At 32.5% G+C, this 18823-nt stretch overlaps 1 protein-coding gene across 1 annotated transcript in view; it reads right to left on the bottom strand.

Annotated features, from left to right (window-relative positions):
* Positions 1-12703: 12703 nt before the first annotated feature.
* Positions 12704-18823, bottom strand: part of LOC124537892 — a 414407-nt gene continuing 408287 nt past the window's right edge. The window contains exons 5-6 of the mRNA XM_047114852.1: positions 15806-17323; positions 12704-13583 (exon numbers count right to left, since the gene is read on the bottom strand). Coding sequence (XP_046970808.1) covers positions 12730-13583; positions 15806-17249 — 2298 coding nt within the window. The 5' untranslated portion in view covers positions 17250-17323 and the 3' untranslated portion in view covers positions 12704-12729. The remainder of the gene's footprint in view (positions 13584-15805; positions 17324-18823) is intronic.

Genomic DNA, 18823 nt, shown 5'->3' with positions numbered 1-18823 from the left:
AGCAGTGGTGACTTACCATCAGGTGGCCAATATGCTCGTCAGCCAATCTATAAGACAAAGAAACATAGCAAAGGTTGGCGGCAAGTGTCATCGGATAACCAACGATTAATTGCGCTGCAAGAAATATCAACCATTTGTAGCCAATGCAGTACCAACCTTGGTAACTTAAGTTACGTTCCTTATGCCTGTAGTTATACCGGCTTCCTCAATCTGCATAACAATAAAACATTGCTGCTTCGCAATCGACTATATGAAATATAAATTAATCAATATTTTACAACATCACATACATTACTCTGATCCCAATGTAAGTAGCTAAAGCACTCGTGTTATGGAAAATCAGAAGTAACGACGGCACCACAAACAGATCCAAGACAACACAGAAAACTGAACATTTTCTACATCGACGCCGGAAATCGAACTAGGACTTCGGAGCAGCGTACCCGTGAAAATCGATGTACAGACTACTCGACCACGGTGGTCGTCAAATGGTTTTTTGTTATTCATTATATGGTCAATAGGTACCTACCACCGAGTAAACTATATGCATTCATATTATTTCATTTAGCTTAAGCGATAAATATAATGTAAAAAAAAAATGTAAATAAACTTTTACAGACGTACAGACGACGCGACGCGTTTTGGAAGAAGATTTTAGTATTTAATATAATTATATAAGAAGTAGCTAGTAAGCGCTTCGTAGTTTCAGCCACTTTAAATTTAGACTATTTTCATGAATAATTTAAGCTTGAATTTCATTTTCATGTAATAAATTAACACAAGAACATAATTATGATACAAAACGTTTTCGAAGCGTCGACGCCTGTTTCTATTTCGGAAAAATATTACACTCTTGTAATTTCATGCTCGATTTTTAAGGTATTATTTTAATAATACCTTAATTAATAATAACACTGTTCTAGTTAATTATTATACCGTATAATATACGTATTAAATCAATTATTAACATAAGAATTAATAACATTAAATGCTTAAATATATACAAATATGAATTACTCGTATAGGTAGTTACTATATAATGTGTTTTTATTTTTAATATACGTGGTTTCATAAAATTAAGGCGTTCTTTCGCCGTTAGATTTCAAAACATTCATATAAAATAATTTTGTTTTATTTTGTAGTTAACGGAAATATTTATCTATACATACAATAAAATTGGAGTAACTGATTGTAATATTAAAATAGCCCTTGCTACTCAATGCATAGTATCTCAAGATTTTAGTATTTAATATACCATATATATCAATATATACCATAATATACCAATTCATGTATGTATATATACACGGTACATATACCAAATTAACATTTTTTACAATTTTTATCTCTTTTTCCGTTTTGTTCCGGCTAATCTCTGGATCGACTGGACCGATTTTAAAGGGATTTTCACTGGCAGATAACTGATATAATAAGGAGTAACTTAGGCTACAATAAATTTCTTTTCCATAAAGTCAAACGCGTACAAGGTCGCGGGTACAACTAGCATTTCCATATAAAAATACATAATAAAACTGTATTAATTATACACTTATCACATTAGTTAATTGGTCACATTTTTTTTGTGAATGAGCCAATGTAACTACAAGCTTACGGAGGGACATACCTTAGTTCCAAAACTCGGTGGCACTCCTGTATGTAACTGGATTTTTTGGTGTTAATAATACATAGATATCTTTAATATACAGTGTCATTAAAAACAACTTTATAAATTATTTCATTTATACATATAATGAAATCGGAGTGTCTGTTTGTAATACTCAAATAGCCCTTTTTTAACTCTATGCAAATGTACCCTGTACATAACAAAATAGCAGCAAAATAACATTTTTTGCAATCTTTGTCTATCTGTCTGTTTGTACGTCTGTCTGTTTGTGGACTGTTCGATTTATTTATTACCTAAAGTGATATAATTATAACGTGTTTAGTTAAAACGTATACATAAAGTTGAAAAGTAAAGTTACAGCTTATACATTAATCGCTAGCTAAAATTTATTCCCTTTGAGAAATAGGCTTGAGACCCTTTGGTGGATATCATGCCCTAGATTTCCATTTGACACTTGAATGATATAAATTATAAACACAAATGAAACACATGGTGCGTATCTAAACCCACAATTTAAGATTTACGTGATCTAGCCTTTCAGACCTTGGTTATGTTATTTACATGCTAAGTTATTCAAGTGAATATTATCAATTTATATATTTAGTCTAACTGCTTCTTCGCTTGCGTTTAAATGGTTGTTTTTTATACTATATATAAAAAATGTAGCATTTATGTTTCCTCCCCACGTGATGAAAAGTGGGGGGATGTATAGGACTCCCCGGTTTCCTGGAGTTCGCCCAGGTCAACCGGGTTTACCCACTAAAAAACTAGCGGTACCCTCTCCGTCTTTCGGCGGGCGCCACGGGATCGCTTACGTATGCTACCATGACGCCCTGACGGTCGGCCCGCTTATGCGGGCCTCCAACAGCTAGGGGGGATTCCCGGGGTTCGGGGTTGAAGCCTACTTCATGACAAATTTCACCAATTTCGGTTCATTGATTTAGTCTTGAAAGTATAACAAGCAGTGCTACTTTCAAATTTGTGACATTATATTAAATATATTATTAAAAATCACATTAAAAACATGATAATATTTTTAGGACATCTTCCAAAAGATGACATAATCTTCTTGGCTATATTTTCTTTGGCTTATTTTGTCAGGTTATTAAAAAAATCTATTTAAAGGTAAATCGATGACAGATATAAATTAAAACTATCAGAGATCATGACAGTAAAATAAATTAACTATTAATTTAATAAAGCGTGGTTTGAAGAATCTACTACTTACCCACTTACCTACTTCGTGGTAAGGCTTTGTGCAAGCCCTCCGGGGTAGGTACCACCCACCCATCAGATATTCTACCGCTAAACAACAGTACGCAGTAATGTTGTGTTCCGGTTTGAAGGTGACTGAGTCAGTGCACAAGGGACATAGCATCTTAGTTCCTAAGGTTGGTGGCGCATTGACGATGTAAGGGATAGTTAATATTTCTTACAGCGTCATTGTCTATGGGTGATAGTGACCATTTACCCTCAGATGGCCCATATGCTCGTCCGCCAAACTATCTAAGCAAGATATATATAGTCGCTAGCAAAATTCAGAATTAACGCAAACCAAGCAATAAGTATATGCATATAAACAAACAAAGCATATATATGCATAATATTAAAAGGAGACTCATGTACCCCCACGTCATATTGAAGTAGTATATAATCTTCAAAGTTCCAAACCTTCTTTTTCCTAGAAGGAAGGAATTCGTAGCTCCGCTAACAATTGATACTGTTATTCTTACCCCGGCTTAAACCTGATCTTTGTTTAATATTCACAAGCTCTATTCAATCCACATATTCAAATATTCATCTCGGCCCACTTAGAATATAATAGCCATGCACATTTCGTGTAGGAAACCGAAATATTTGAAGCAAGTTAAGATTCATGTCAGGAATTCAGGAAACGTTTTACATCATCCGAAAATGTCTAGTGAAATTTATAACGAAATTCAATACATGAAAATATTTGTGGGTACATCTAACAAACATAAAATGTATATTATATTTCATATCAGTTCCTATATTGATATAACATTTAGGTTTTGTTGAAACATTTTCTCCAGATGGATTGACGTATTTGGTCATTTTTATAATTCCATTCTAAGAATTTGAACATAAATCTTCCGGGATCCAGGAGCTGGATGCGAGTAGCCCAAGAACGATCTGGCCTTTGTCCAGCAGTGGTCGGAAATGGCCTGATTGATTGATTGATTGATTCCGCATATTATAATTCATCTTGTAGTGGTAAATTTAAACGTCGTGAGGAAACCTGCCTAATTGTTAGTCTAATTCTCAACGAAATTCTATATTTTATTTTACTTATACTCGAAACCTTTTCCTCAAAAGGGAGAACCCAACGGTAGGAAATATACAGACTGTTGTTATTATACACATCAAAAATTCTGACCCAATTATAAACTCTATCCAGTAGAGTCAAAGCTTTATTTGCTGAGAAAATTTAAAAAGGATTGGAGAGAGACTAAAACTATATAATTAATTGATAACACTTATAATTAATTATTTATGAAATTGAACATAGGATCTTCAGATGGACACGTTTCTCAAAATTAACCTTTATTTATATCACTCAATAGTCAAAACGAAATATTTTAAAATATTGTTTCAATATTTAATCAAATAAAATTTCGTTTGCATTGTATTTGCAAACTTTAAATAAAATATCGTGAAACTAGCTGAAAATATTTATAACTGTTTTACGTTACGTTCCCAGTAAAAGTAGAAGCTATATGGGTAATTTAATATTTCTGAATCGTGCTGAATATTTATTGCCACTATTGCCTTTGTTCTTTAAGTCACACACTCATATTTATCATAGTTTTGATAGGTGATGGTCATGATTATATTACCAGACAGACCAAGGTCTCCAGAATCCTAAGATGACAAATAGACTGCTTCTAATTAAAGTTGTGATGATGTCTCGTAATATAAATACGCAGGCACCGAAAAATCAAATAGTAATTATAATATTAAAGATTACATCAAAGGTAATATGTAGGAGATCTTATTCAGTGGTGCAAATCATCTTTTATCAAGATTTAGTCATATTATAAGACAGCACTTTTGAGAACTAACAGTGGCAGGCGATACCATATCAGTATAGTATTAACATAATCTTAAAGACCTCAAAAATAGGAATGAAAATATGAAAGCAAAAACACGACATACCGATTACCAAAGCACGAAGGAGTCAACAGGTGAGTTTGTATTGTGCAATTAACTCCTGGATCAAACACTGCGTGGTGTGAAACAGCTGCTCAGCCAGTATTTTGCAAGGAAGTCGTTGGAAAATATGTGGAACTTCATAAAAAGAATATTATTGACTTTGCCGATACTTAATTGGAATCTCATGTTCAATATCTTTACTAATTGAAATATTACTCGACTCAATTAGATAGATGATATCAACGAGTGAAAAACTTACCAGTTTATTATCAGAATTTTTCAGTGATAGTATTAAATTTGATGTTATCCTGTAAAATTACAATTCAAAAGTTCTTCTAAAGGCTCGAATAAAGTAATATACTTTTAATTTAGTCACATAATTAGGGACGGTGTAATTTAGGTAACCCTTCCGTGTTACGAAAAATAAAAAGGTCCATTAAGTCACTCACGTTAATGGCTGAATACATACATAATCTATACTAGCATCATAAATGGGAAAGTAACTATATGTGTTGCTTTTTCACGGCAAAACTGCTGACCTATATTTGATGAATTTTGATACAAAGTTTGTTTTAGCACCAAGGAGTAAGATGTAAGCTTTGTGTTAGCAATAGAGTCGAAGGGGGTCGTCTCAATAAAAAACGTAACATATTTTTATTTAATGACATAAGAAGTGTCGGTTAATTTAAAATATTTATTTAAGACGTTAAAGTTATAAATGTATTTCTATTTATTAATTAGGGTTCGTTTGCAATTGTCGATTTGTTATTTTAGGTTTTTATTAGTCAGCTTTTATAATAGTGATTTATTAAATAGTAAAATTTTATTTGTAACTAACAAAATTAAACGCTATTTTAGATGAATCGAATTGCTTGCTTTGGAAAACCCATGACCTTGTAAATAATATGTACCGTGAAATTGTGAAACGAAAAAAAAGTTGCGTATGAGAACTATTATTATATAAAACTGTACTTTATATACAATTTTATTTAGGAAGAGACAAAGAGAAACAGAAAGAGAAGGAAAGGTATAAAGGGGTCCTAACGCTTCTTTCTTACGTAACAATTTCTGACAGTTCACTCCACAGTAAGTGTAAAAGGTCTTCGTTCCACTAATTAATCAAATTGCAAATTATGTCTTTTAGCATTAGTGGGTGAGGCATTTTTTGTACACCCAACACATAATAACAATGACTATATACTCCACAAGCTAAGCAAAACCGACCAAAGGAATATTACAACTTTGAAGATTTCTTAAAACTCAGCGCCTATTATTTATCTATTTTGTGTTTGTCGTAATTTAATATCCGATACGCTTTTTAGCCAAACCACTAAACCAAATTCAATTATTGAGCAAATTTTGTGTATAGCAAGCTATACCGAAAGCGATTTTGTCCAGTGTTTAGAACACATACGTGTTAATCGGTGATTACGAGTTCAAACCCAGGTAAGAACCACTACATTTACTTGCGCTATTAAGCGCACACATATATTAATGTGTTTAAAATATTAAATTCGTTGGTGAAGGAGAACACAGATTAAAACTGCATGTGTCTAATATCAAATATATTCTGACACATGTGAATCCAAAATCGCGTGGTGGAACATGCTCCTAACCTTCTCCTCAAAGGGAGAAATTTTGCAACAGTAAACAAAAAAGCCCGTCTGGGTAGGTACCACCCACTCATCAGTTATTCTACCGCCAAATATTGTTGTATTCCGATTTAAAGGGTGAGTGAGCCAGTGTAACTACAGGCACAAAGGACATAACATCTTAGTTCCCAAGGTTGGTGGCACATTGACGATGTAAGAAATAGTTAATATTTCTTACAGCGTCATTGTCTATGGGTGATGGTGACCACTGACCAACAGGTGGCTCATATGCTCGTCTGCCAACTAATACCATAAAAAAAGCTTTAATACCGAGGAAAGAGTTTCTCTATTTATATTTAACGCCTAATGAACAACCGAAATTGTGAGTGAAGTTTTATTTGTTGAAAATAAGATTTAATTTTATTATAACCAAAAAACAAAACGTAACAAGTTCACTTTAAAAACAGAAGCACTTAGTTCACTTGTTTCCTGAACAAATTAAATGAGAAAGGATTTTTTGAGGGTAGCGTCTGAGGAGTACACATTTGGGTCAAAACTAATTGAGTTTGGAACCATTTCGTCCACTTTCCTGCGTGAAAATGAGATTAGATTAGAGATGGGTAATGTTTTGGATGATAGAATTTAGGTAACACCTTTACCATCTGTATACGTTAAATGTATATATATACTGTTTTCTTTCCTTTTGTTTTTTTTCTGTTACATAGCAGATGGGCTCATTCTATGTTTTCAACTATGCCGATTCATAAATTCAAATCGTTTGTAAAAAATACATTGGTTAGGAAGGCATACAATTAAAAAGAAGATTATGTATATTATATATATTGTATAAAAAGCGTGGAATTAATATTTGTCGACTTCAAGGCAAGGTATTAAACACTATATATATTTGATCTAATTTGTTGCATAATTTGTTGGAAAGGACAGTGATAACTTTAATTTTTTTCTTGTGCTATATCGTGCTATATTTTCATACCAAGCAGTATATCACTTTAATTTTTGGATAGCAAATTGATGACGAAGTTTGCGTTGACCTCCACGAAGACGACTTTCCATTGCTTATTATTTTAACAATGTTCCGCCCATTTCAAACGACGTAACCTTGAATACAAATTAAACGTCAAACTCTCAGAACTTTTGTCTTCTTCCTAATTGATTTTTTCTTCGTTTCACTCATTTCAATGTAAGAAGCTGTACAACAATTCTAATGAATAGATTTAATTTATTTTACCATTAAATGTAATTAAATTTACCAAAATTCTTCAATAAAATTCGACAATACCAATTTTCACCTAATTTCTGATAAATCTTCTGCGTCAGTTGGGCTGCAAATCTGAAGACCTGTAGTTAAATTTCCAAGGGTAAAGTGATTCGGTATTGCTGACATATTACCTAGTATCATATCATAGTAGTGAGCTGAGATGGCCCAGTGGTTAGAAGGCGTGCATCTTAACCGATAATTGCGGGTTCAAACCGAGGCAAGCACCAGTGCATATGTGCTTAATTTGTGTTTATAATTCATCTCGTGCTCGGCGGTGAAAGAAAACATCGTGAGGAAACCTGAATGTATCTAATTTCATCGAAATTCTGCCACAAGTGTATTACACCAACCCGCATTGGAACAGCGATGGTGGAATATATTCCAAACCCTCTCCTTAATGGAAGGGGAGGCCTTATCCCAGCAGTGGGAAATTTACAGGCTGTTAGTATACTTTACTTTTAACTAGTATCAGACCGGTAGTACACTCAATTTACTTGCAGGTAGTACTATACCACCTAATGATCATATATTCCAAATAATTTACGATCAAAATTTAAGCGTATCAAAATTTAGTGCTGGTCCGGATTCTCAACTGAAATATTAAGGAAAAATTGTTTTTGTAAATAATAAAATAACGTCGTCAATTTAATTCAATTTACCTTATCTAACGATAACACTTTTCCGTTAATAATAATAATTTAATTACAAATGTCCTTGGATGGAAATACTTTTATAGTCGTCCTAGCTGCGATTATTTCTGTAATTAGTCAAATGAAATTACTAGTAATCGCTGTTTTTTTATTCCGTGACCGTTTTTTTTTTTTTAATTTACGTAAAGGTTTATCGAGACTAAATTTCTAACCTTTTATTACGGCCAACTCTTGATTACTTATCAGGATTTTAAAACCCCTAAATTAGAGTTATACTGTAACCTTAATTACGAATTATTAGGCTTTTGGAAAAATTATAAACGTTTTTTATATAATGATTTGATTACTATAATCATTTATTTATCTAGTACTATCGCTCTGATACCTTAATGTAACTTTAATTATTATTATATATAAAATAATATCGATTAAAAATTAAATAGTTTGATGTTTTTCCAATTCTATAAATTTAATATCGTTTTGCGTACTTTAAAAAAATAAATAGATCTTGATCGTCAAAAATATAGATCAAGACTGGTGAGCGACATTCAAAATCAGTACAGAGATATACATTGGTTGGACAAGTCGAGTCATGTACACGTATAGACACAACTTAGATGTATCATCGGCTAAATTCGTAAAACCGATCACATCCGAACAAAGTACGCTATCCCAAATTATCAATATTTATTTATTACGCGAATATGATCTTTACAAAAACGTAATAACTTGTAATATCATATGAGCTAATATGTCGTCAATTTGACACGACGCGACGTGTCAAATTGACGACATATCGACATATCGACGCGTCGATTTACATGCACTCGCTTTCTCGGATTGAACTGATGCTAGAATCTATAGCGACGGATATCGTCGAAAAGCTCGATAGGGAGCTATTTCTATTGGGCGTATAAATCGGCAGTAATCGGTTTTATTGAATTGCTCGATGTTACATAAAAGTTGTGTCGTACTATATACATTGACCTACAAAAACTTGCATGTAGTATTAATAATTGAAGAGGCTGATCTCTTAAACGCTACCACTTTATATCATTATATAAATAACATTGGAGAGAAACGCATGGAGGTTTCTCGCGGTATAATCGCTTACGATTTTTCACCGCTCGCGTTCGAGAAACTCGTCTTGTGTAAATGAGGCTTAATGCTCGCTTATATTAATTTAACGTAGAGGCGTGCCTTCGTGAGTGAACAAAGCTGTGATACCAAATTATCTTAGGTCGATATAAAAAAAAAAACTTGTTTTTTTTTTTTCATAAAAATTCATTTTATAACAACTGATGTAATTATGATACTTGCTACTTTTTATTTACTTGTCACATATTTATTCTCCATTCAGGTTGATGATTCTATGCACTAAACTTTGGTTAAATCAATTTGAGAGTTAGAGCCGAGATGGGTGATAGCGGGTTCAAACCTAGGCAAGAACCACTGAATTTTGATGTGCTATATTTGTGTATAATTATTCTCGTGCTCAGTGGGGAAGAAAAATGTCGTGAGGAAACCTATCTAATTTGGAAGTAAAGTGGAATACGTTCCAAACCTTCTCCTAAAGGGAGAGGAGTCCTTAGCCCAGCAGTAGGAAGGTTATAAGGCTTTTGTGGAGTAGAGTTAAGTATAAAAGGTACACTTATTCCTTGAAATTGTTATGCTCATTTCATAGAGAACACAAAAACAGGCAGAACAGTATATAATTATTAGAATTAGTGTTAAATAAAACGATATATATTTAAAACTGTTTATTTATTGTTACAATAATCTTTCCGCTCATTTCATTGGTCCATCAACACACACGCCAATGTACACCACACCACTTATTATATACTTAAGGATTACATAAAACTATAAAGTCGTGAAACAATAAATTTAAATAAGTATACAAAAATATATGTAACATTATATACTATTATGAAATTCAAATATAGCTTAATATATGCTAGTGCCGTTTTATTATTATTATTCCAGTCGGATAAGTTATTACTATTAACAATAAAAGCTAATTCTATATTTTTAATTGTCATTAAATTAATAAATAAAAATGATGAATGAATTAATTAATATTTTTATTGAATCACTTAGGATTATGTAGAATTTTTAACGATACACTAGTTATGTATGCAATTTTTTCAGACTTCAAAAGTGATGGAATAATAAAAATGTAACTTGGACAGTCGTGTAGTAATATTAATTCCACGATTAAAATAGTTGCGACTGTAATTGTTCCAAAACTATTTAAGTATTTATTGTTTTCATAAAAACTTTAAAAATAGTTGAGTTATGAAAGTAACTAACAAAAACTTAAATTAAAAATGGCGTTAATAATGGTCGCGATTTTGAATTTACTTTATTAAGGGTTTCTCTAGACACTTACACTTATTCCGACTGGAATATAATTGGAAATAAATAAGAAATACAATATTTATAAAATAAAACCTATTACAAAAGCAAGACTTATAATAGTTGTAGAATAAATACGCTTCTGTTGAGACTTACAGTGATACGCGATTCTGATACGTATGTCTTTAATTTTAAATGTTATTATTGTTTTCAATATCGAACACATAACTTTTTGTTAATACATGATCATGTTCTGCTATTAATTTAAAGTTTTCTTTTAATAAACCAGGCTCTACACGTATTAGATTTTACCCACCGATAATTTTTCGTTTATTTTTACTTGCTACGAATCCTGGCTTTATGCGTTTGCAAGAAGGGTATATATATAAGGTGTAGATTGAAATTAAATCAGATATATTATAGGCGGCAAACTGACTGAATGCTTACCTAATGGAATATGATTAGCACTGTCCATGGACAACTGCAGTACTGAAGGACTAACAGATAGGTTGCCAGCCTCTTAGATAGGTGTAGTCTCTTTTTTTATTTTGTTCTTTACTATATTGTAAATAAATACTTATAAACATCCTTACTCACTCTTTTTATTATTGAAAACTGCATTAAATTCCGTTGTGAAGTTTAAAATATCTGAGCGTACAGACCACAAGAGAGATGATGTGGAGATGCTTGCGTAGATTCAATTTCAAAATGTTATAAGTCAAATATCTATTAAAATCTTTAAATCAATACACTGTAAGTTCAAAATCGCAGAAGCGTCTTTATTAAACGATACTTAATAAGAAATACAATTTTTTTTTTTTAATATAGAGTTTTTTTAGTTTCATGTAAACCCCAATTTATTTACATTTATACAATCGTAAACATAACTTTTTTTTCAACTAGCCAATAAAGCGATTATTAAAACCGGTAAAACTTAGTTCTTTCCTTTATATTATTAACTATTTTAAACAGTAATATTTTTTTTTTTCTAACAAGGCTTGGACACACGTATGATATTTAAAGAACCAAGTCTGCAACAATATTTCAACCAAATTGTTATTTTTTCATCTCATATGGTTTAAGTAGTTATTTGAAAGACAAAAAAATAAACTGTTAATAATAATTTTATCGTACTTTACAAATTTTTACAGATGTATTATTAAATTAATGAATATCTATATATATGACTTTATTATTTTGTGAATAGCTGATATTTTAATTAAAATATAATCTCTGTATAATGATATTAAAATAAGATAAATTAAAAAACCCCACAAGTGTATCCAAGCCCTTATATAAAGTTAATTTTGGCGGTAACGAGACATTAAAGAAAGCACTGGAAATTTATTTAAATAACGCAATTATTATTCTCATAAGCACCAATATTGGAATCATAATATAATATTGTATTTATTAAATAATATAATTTTTACAATTTTCTTACCATTAACTATTAAAAGTACGTTTGATTTGATATAATTTTCTAATGAATTATGATATACTTCATGGCTTATTTGTAATATCGCTTCCCAAAAATCCTGATTCAATTCATTTAGTTTTCTACCCAAAACAATTATTAGTTTTTTTATATGTTAAGTAAATTATATAAATTAACTAAAAACATTGTTTTATATTATCATTGAAATTAAAAAAAATACAGAATATTTTAATATATAATGTGATTATAGTAAACACTGAAATAAAATAAAAAATGTAAACGTAGTTCAAAAAAAATTCAATACTTACAAAAACTTAATTAGTATATATGTATATATATAATGTTTCGTGACATTTTAATTGTATATAATAATTGAGATAACAATTAATTACATTAAAAAAATAACACTAAAATTCAAACAAAATTATCAACAGATAAATATTTTTAAACGAATGGCAACAAATTCAGCACTCAGAACACTGAGTATAAAAACACTCACACTCAAGTTATTCCATCGTCATTTAACACTCACTTCACACTTCATACACTTGAAGTAATACTTTAAGTTACACTTGAAGTAATACTTGCAGTTACACTCGAAGTAATACTTGAAGTTACACTTGAGTGGCATTATCGATGGCGTTCAAAAATGTCTCTTTTACGTCGACAGAGTTACGTTTCCTCGGTTTTGGAGGTGCGTTTGTAATTGTTCGACCTTTACCTAACGTACTGGCGACGTTGACACTATAACCTACTTTCAAATCTCGATTCGAACCTCTTAAAAGGCCTTCACTCTCCGTCAATGTCACTTTCAAAGGTCTATGCTCTGATGACCTCTTTGCATGGCCATTAGCCATAGCCTGCAGCATTAACAGCTGGTTGTGTATGTTTGGAGAACTTAAGCTGTTCCGTGGTATAGTAGCATGAGGGGTACCAGGTGCAGGTGATGGAGCTGGTTCAATATCATCCGAAGCATCTAGAAATCCAGTCTTACAAACTGGACCTAAGTCTATTTCGCTTTTATTAAGGCTGTAATAGTTTCCACCGTTACCAAAGAGTTTCATATTAAAATTGTCATAGTAAGGTATGACTCCGTTCAACGTTGAAAATACTTGAGGGCGTAATGTGTTATCTGGATAGCTTAACCTCGGTCGTCTGGGTAATGTGACGTAACCTTTGGTGCTGACGAGTGGTATTTCTTGATAACTCGTGTTCTGAAGTCTGCTGTATAGTGCTGAGTTTATGGACGATACTCCGTAATTTGGAGACTTTGGACTTTCTTGTGATATTGATGGTCGTTCTTGACCTGATGAAATACCGCTGGCAGGTGATACCTGATTGGTTGCCCGCAGTGGGAAGGAGAGAAGATCAGGTGGATACGCTTGAGGGTCTTGAGACAAGCGATCCAGAATTATTTCCTTGGAGATCTTGGGCAGTTCTATCTCCAGCCGACTGTGGTCTTCGTTTACTGCAAAAAAACAAAGTATTCTTTATTTAAAACTTGATACATAACGTGGTGATATTGAGACAGTTTTGCGTTGGACAGTTTTGAAATTTAAAATTTAGAATTGAACTCTCATCCAAAGAAATTGACTCTCGATGAGAAGACTTTATTTAGTATTATTAAATGGCATATGTGTTTTCAAATCGAAAAAAGAATAAAACTAAAAGAAACAGCCAATTTCAATGCATTGCGTTAAAATAGCCCTTTAAACGCAATGCATTTGATTCTATCTATACACGGTAGTAAAATAACATTTTTTACAATTTTTGTTGGTCTGTCTGTCTGTCTGTTTGTTCCGGCTAATCTCTGGAACGGCTGGACCGATTTTGATGGGACTTGCACTGGCAGATAAATGATATAATAGAGAGTAATTTAGGCTACAATTTTTTTTAATTAAATTCAAATGCGTACAAGGTCGCTAGCACAGCTTGTTGCAAAATAATCTTCAAGTTGAGATATTTCGACCGTGTAGTGAAATTTCGACAAAACTAATTTTAACTCTTTGATATTTCGAAAATTTGGCACAGTTTCTGTTGTTCAGTAAGTTCAATCGGGCCTTGGCACAAAGGACCGTAACCTCGTTAATTTTTTATGGTCCAAGGCACGGCAAAGTTAAAAGAATGTTTCATGAAAATAGTCGGCTGTCGGTCCTTGTAATTTATGAGTAACTATTTCGTGCAGAAAATATAGTTAAGCGTTTATATTATTCAAAGAGAAATTGCCAAGTTTAAGTTTAATTTACTTATTTCTGTGTCAGACATATCTGGTAGCGTTATTTATTCCAAATTGTTATTTATTGCCGAACGAAACGACATTTTAATAGGTTTATTGAATGAATATAATGGAATGATTAATTTTAATAAATATGCTAATATATTCATAGTTTAAAATCATGTATTTATACTGTTTCTTTTATTCATAATATAAACTTGAGCTTCATTTATTTGACAAATTTAATTTAAAAAAAAATACTTGCAAACATGTGGTATTTATCATACATGATACCCATTAAAATTACACGCAATATCGACTTTGAAAGTGTATTCTCATTCAAATAACTTCGCTTTAATAATATTTGTATTGAATTTTCAGATAGAGAGACTTCGATAAGATTTTATCTCATTAAAATGTTTTCATCGATAAATTGATAAGTACGAGAAATTTACACTAGTCAGCTTATACAGTGACCTTTTCAATGAAAAAGGTATTGTTTTTAAATGGTAAATTTAAAAAGCAATTATGTGAATATAGAACTTATTTTTCTTTCGGACAAACAATGCTTAGATTTCTACAAAATTATTTTAAGCTTAGTCGTACAAAAGCTACTCCGATACTAAAAATTAAAAAAGGACATTTAATAGGAATGCTATAAAACATTTTTTAATTCAAAATTCTAGCTTACGTTAACTTATACTTAAACACTGCTGTTTTAGAAATCATATTTTGTACATATGTTATCCTTTCATATGAGAAAAAAGGGACATTTTTTTATAATTTTCAGGAGATTCAATAAAAATCGATCACTTTAAATACAATATTATCTACTAACAAGTGTATACACACATACATACGTTTCGTTATTAAATAAAAAAAGTTATGGGTTAAGGAAATCAACGAGGAAAATAAATGGTAAATATTTAAGAGTTCGTTTTTCCAATAGGGTGAGCAGGAATATGAAAAGATTATAGCGTTTAGACGGATATAAAATGATGTGTAATATTTGTTCTGCGACATAATCTCCAAGCAACATTACTTCACGATAAAGTTGTGAAAGTATTTTCATGTCACATGTTTTAGGATCCAGTTAAACCAATTTACATTCAAGTTAAAATAAATTAACATGAGACAACATCACACACATTACTCTGATTCCAGTTTAAGTAGCTAAAACCACTTATGTTATGGAAAATCAGAAGTAACGACGGTAAAACAAACATCCAGATCCAAGACAACATAGAAAGCTAATGATAATCTACATCGACTCGGCCGGGAATCGAACCCGGGACCGCGACACGTGGTGTACCCATGAATATCAGTGTACACACCACTCGACCATGGAGGTCGTCAAGTTTTTTATGAAAGTAGAAAATGAAAAGAACATTGATACAACGACATCTAAATATGTAATATTGCTTTAAGTATTACGTCACATTAATCGCAAATCGCAAGAGATAATAAGTGCTTACCTAAAACAGAGTCGTTATCCAGTAAAGTCTTGTTAAGCTCCAACATCTCTGTTGCGGCGTTCGCAAGGGACGGGGGTTCATATTTTCTCGGCGGCTTTGTAACGGGATTAACATCTGTCTTACAACTTTTTTCGACTTCAGAATTAACAGAACCCTCTATTAAAGCTTCTCCATTCGAGGAACGAGTGTCGGTTTTAATCAGTCTTTTCAGTTCACTGTTCTGCGTCGTAAAATAGCAAACGGCCAATATTGCCCCGAATATAATAACAATAGATGTTAGGCAACCCACTAAAATTGCAAAGGTATCCGCATCCATGCCAGCTATAGTACCCGAACCGCCATATTTTGACAAAACAAGCGTCAACGTTTTCTCGTCTTTTCCACCAGGATTTTCGGCAACGCATGTGTAATTTCCTCTATCACTATAACGCGAATGAAGTATCGTCAAATTAACCCATCTGATCAAATCCATCGTGTTCTCTGTGACGGTGTAACGGATCTCTCCAAAGGATCGCAACTCAATTGTCTTGCCGTTGTAGCGCCATACAACGTCTGGCGTGGGATTGCCGACGACTTTGCAAATTAGAGTCACGTTCTCCTCATAACTTTTGATAGTCGCGTCCGGCAGCGGTTCCAATATAGTAGGCCGGCAGGCGAAGTTCGAAGAGTCTAATTCGTTCCAAAGTTTCGATCGAATCGAGGCGGGCTCCGCACACGACGTCGGCGGCGTGTATAAGTTGTGGCTGATCACCCAATCTCTGAATGTTTGTAAGTTGCAATCGCATCTCCATGGATTGTTGTGTAGATCCAATCCGGATAAGTTTCTTAACGCCATCAAAGTTTCCGGTTTCATGTGGCTCAAACTGTTTCCATCGATTCTCAATATCTTTAACTGCGGTAAGTTTACGAATGCCTTCGTTCCGATCCTGACTATTCTGTTATTGCTTACCTCAACTTTTTGAAGGAACTTCAGATTGCGAAATAGTCCGTCCTCCAACTTATCGATAAAGTTGTTATTCAAGTTTATTAACCTAAGTTTCTCGGTGCCTTTGAAAGTGTCTGGATGCAGATGTCTTATTCTATTTTTTGATAAATCTAATTCTATCATGATAGCTAATGTCATGAATGCCGCTTTGTGTACGGCTTCAATACTGCACTCTCTAAGGAATAGTTTTTTTAGATTACTTAGGCCTACCCTTTTGAAGGCTTCTTGGTGTAACTGGAGTAAATTGTTGTTGGAGAGATCGAGTATTTGTATGTCACTGCTGAGATTGGCTGGCACGACTCGTAAGCTCGAGTTGGAGCAAATAGCAGCTTTATTACCGGATTGCCACCTGCAGTCACAAGGTCTTTGGCATTCCGTTGTAAAGTCGGCGTTTGTGATAGTCGTTACTAGAGTGATTGTTGCGATTGTCAGCCATGTCTGCCAACATTTGTGAGCCATTTTGCTATGATGCTGGTCATTTCTTCGATTTTTTGCATTCCTGACTGACTATCTTCGCTGAACGCATATGTGATCTGTAACAAGGAAAACGTATCTTTTAAGTAATTGCATTTTAAAATTTTTAATTAGTTTCATAGTAATTAGCATTCAATGTAATTTATTTAATTTAAGTATTAATGTTACATAATGTCAATATATTTTTATTTATATAATGTATGTTATAAATTAATTTTAAAATTAAAAACATCAAACTGTATGAATATATAAGTGATACGAGCATGCTGTGTCATGTGTACTCGGCATGCTCGTAATCTGGCTCAAAATTGTGTAAGTCCGTAATTTAAATGTATGTTATGATTATATTGTTTGTGTGCCAATGAATAAATAAATAAATCAATATTATTTTATTTATAATGTAACTCACAAAAATGTTATTACCATAAATATCGGAATATGTAACCATTGTAAAGAGCTCACGACGCATATTTTACACTATGAGGTCCATGGCGGAAATAAAATTAAACAAAAATCCTGTTCGGAAATTGGCTGACTAATGTTTTGTCATTAGTCAGCTAATTTCCACGGACTGACAGTTGAAGATTTTCGAACAATTAGCACATATTTTTGAAATATATACCAAAATGTATGAGTATAGTTTTCAAAAAATAATTTTGGCTTTAGCTGAGATGGCCCAGTGGTTATAACGCGTGCATCTTAACAAATGATTACGGGTTCAAACCCAGGCAAGCACCACCGAATATTCGTAAGCTTAATTTGTCTTTGTAATTCATCTCGTGCTCAGCGGTGAAGGAAAACAGCATGTGTCTAATTTCATATGGTGGTGTCATAGTGGAATATGATCAAAAACCTTCTCCTCAAAGGGAGAGGAGGCATTAGCCCAGCAGTTGAAAATTGACAGGCTTTACTTTGTTTTTGTTTTATTATTCTAAAACAATACGAGCAAAAATATATTTGATTTACGATATAAATTCAATAAATTTCTTGAACATTTTTCGCATCAAATACCAATCATAATTTTAAAATATATTCCTAACGAGAATTTGAGAGAGATTAATCTTTCTGCACGCCGTGCTTACTTGCATCTTAATATTTTCCATAACAGATTTTTCGTTCCCGTATTAGTTTCAAATGTCAGGTATATATTAGAATACATGATTATCATTGTAAACAGTTTTAGATGTTTTTGTAATTGGTATAGATATTGACTGATTTGGACTTATTATAAAAAAACCTTCTTGCCCGTTGACTTAATTTATGTAAAGTATTTATGCGTTACTTAGTACTGTAGTACTTCGGTTTGAACGACGGCACAGTGTAACTATAAGCACAGGGGCCATAGTATTGTAGGTTTCAGGGTTAGTGGCGTATAGGAGATGTTATGGCCAAGGGATGATTAGTATTTCTTACTTTGCCAATGTTACATAAATTATACAAAGTAGGGAAGGGGTGGTGACCAGTGGTAGGATATACTATCTTAAATAATGAATGTGTTATCGTTATCAAAATAAAAAAATCGTCAATTAGACTCTTTCAAAAACTACATATTTTTCATT

The sequence above is a fragment of the Vanessa cardui genome, chromosome 19 (genome assembly GCF_905220365.1).
Source record: "Vanessa cardui chromosome 19, ilVanCard2.1, whole genome shotgun sequence".
Taxonomy (NCBI): Eukaryota; Metazoa; Arthropoda; class Insecta; order Lepidoptera; family Nymphalidae; genus Vanessa; species Vanessa cardui.
The sequence above is the reverse complement of the archived record's forward strand: the minus strand, read 5'-3'. Positions and strand labels throughout refer to the sequence as shown.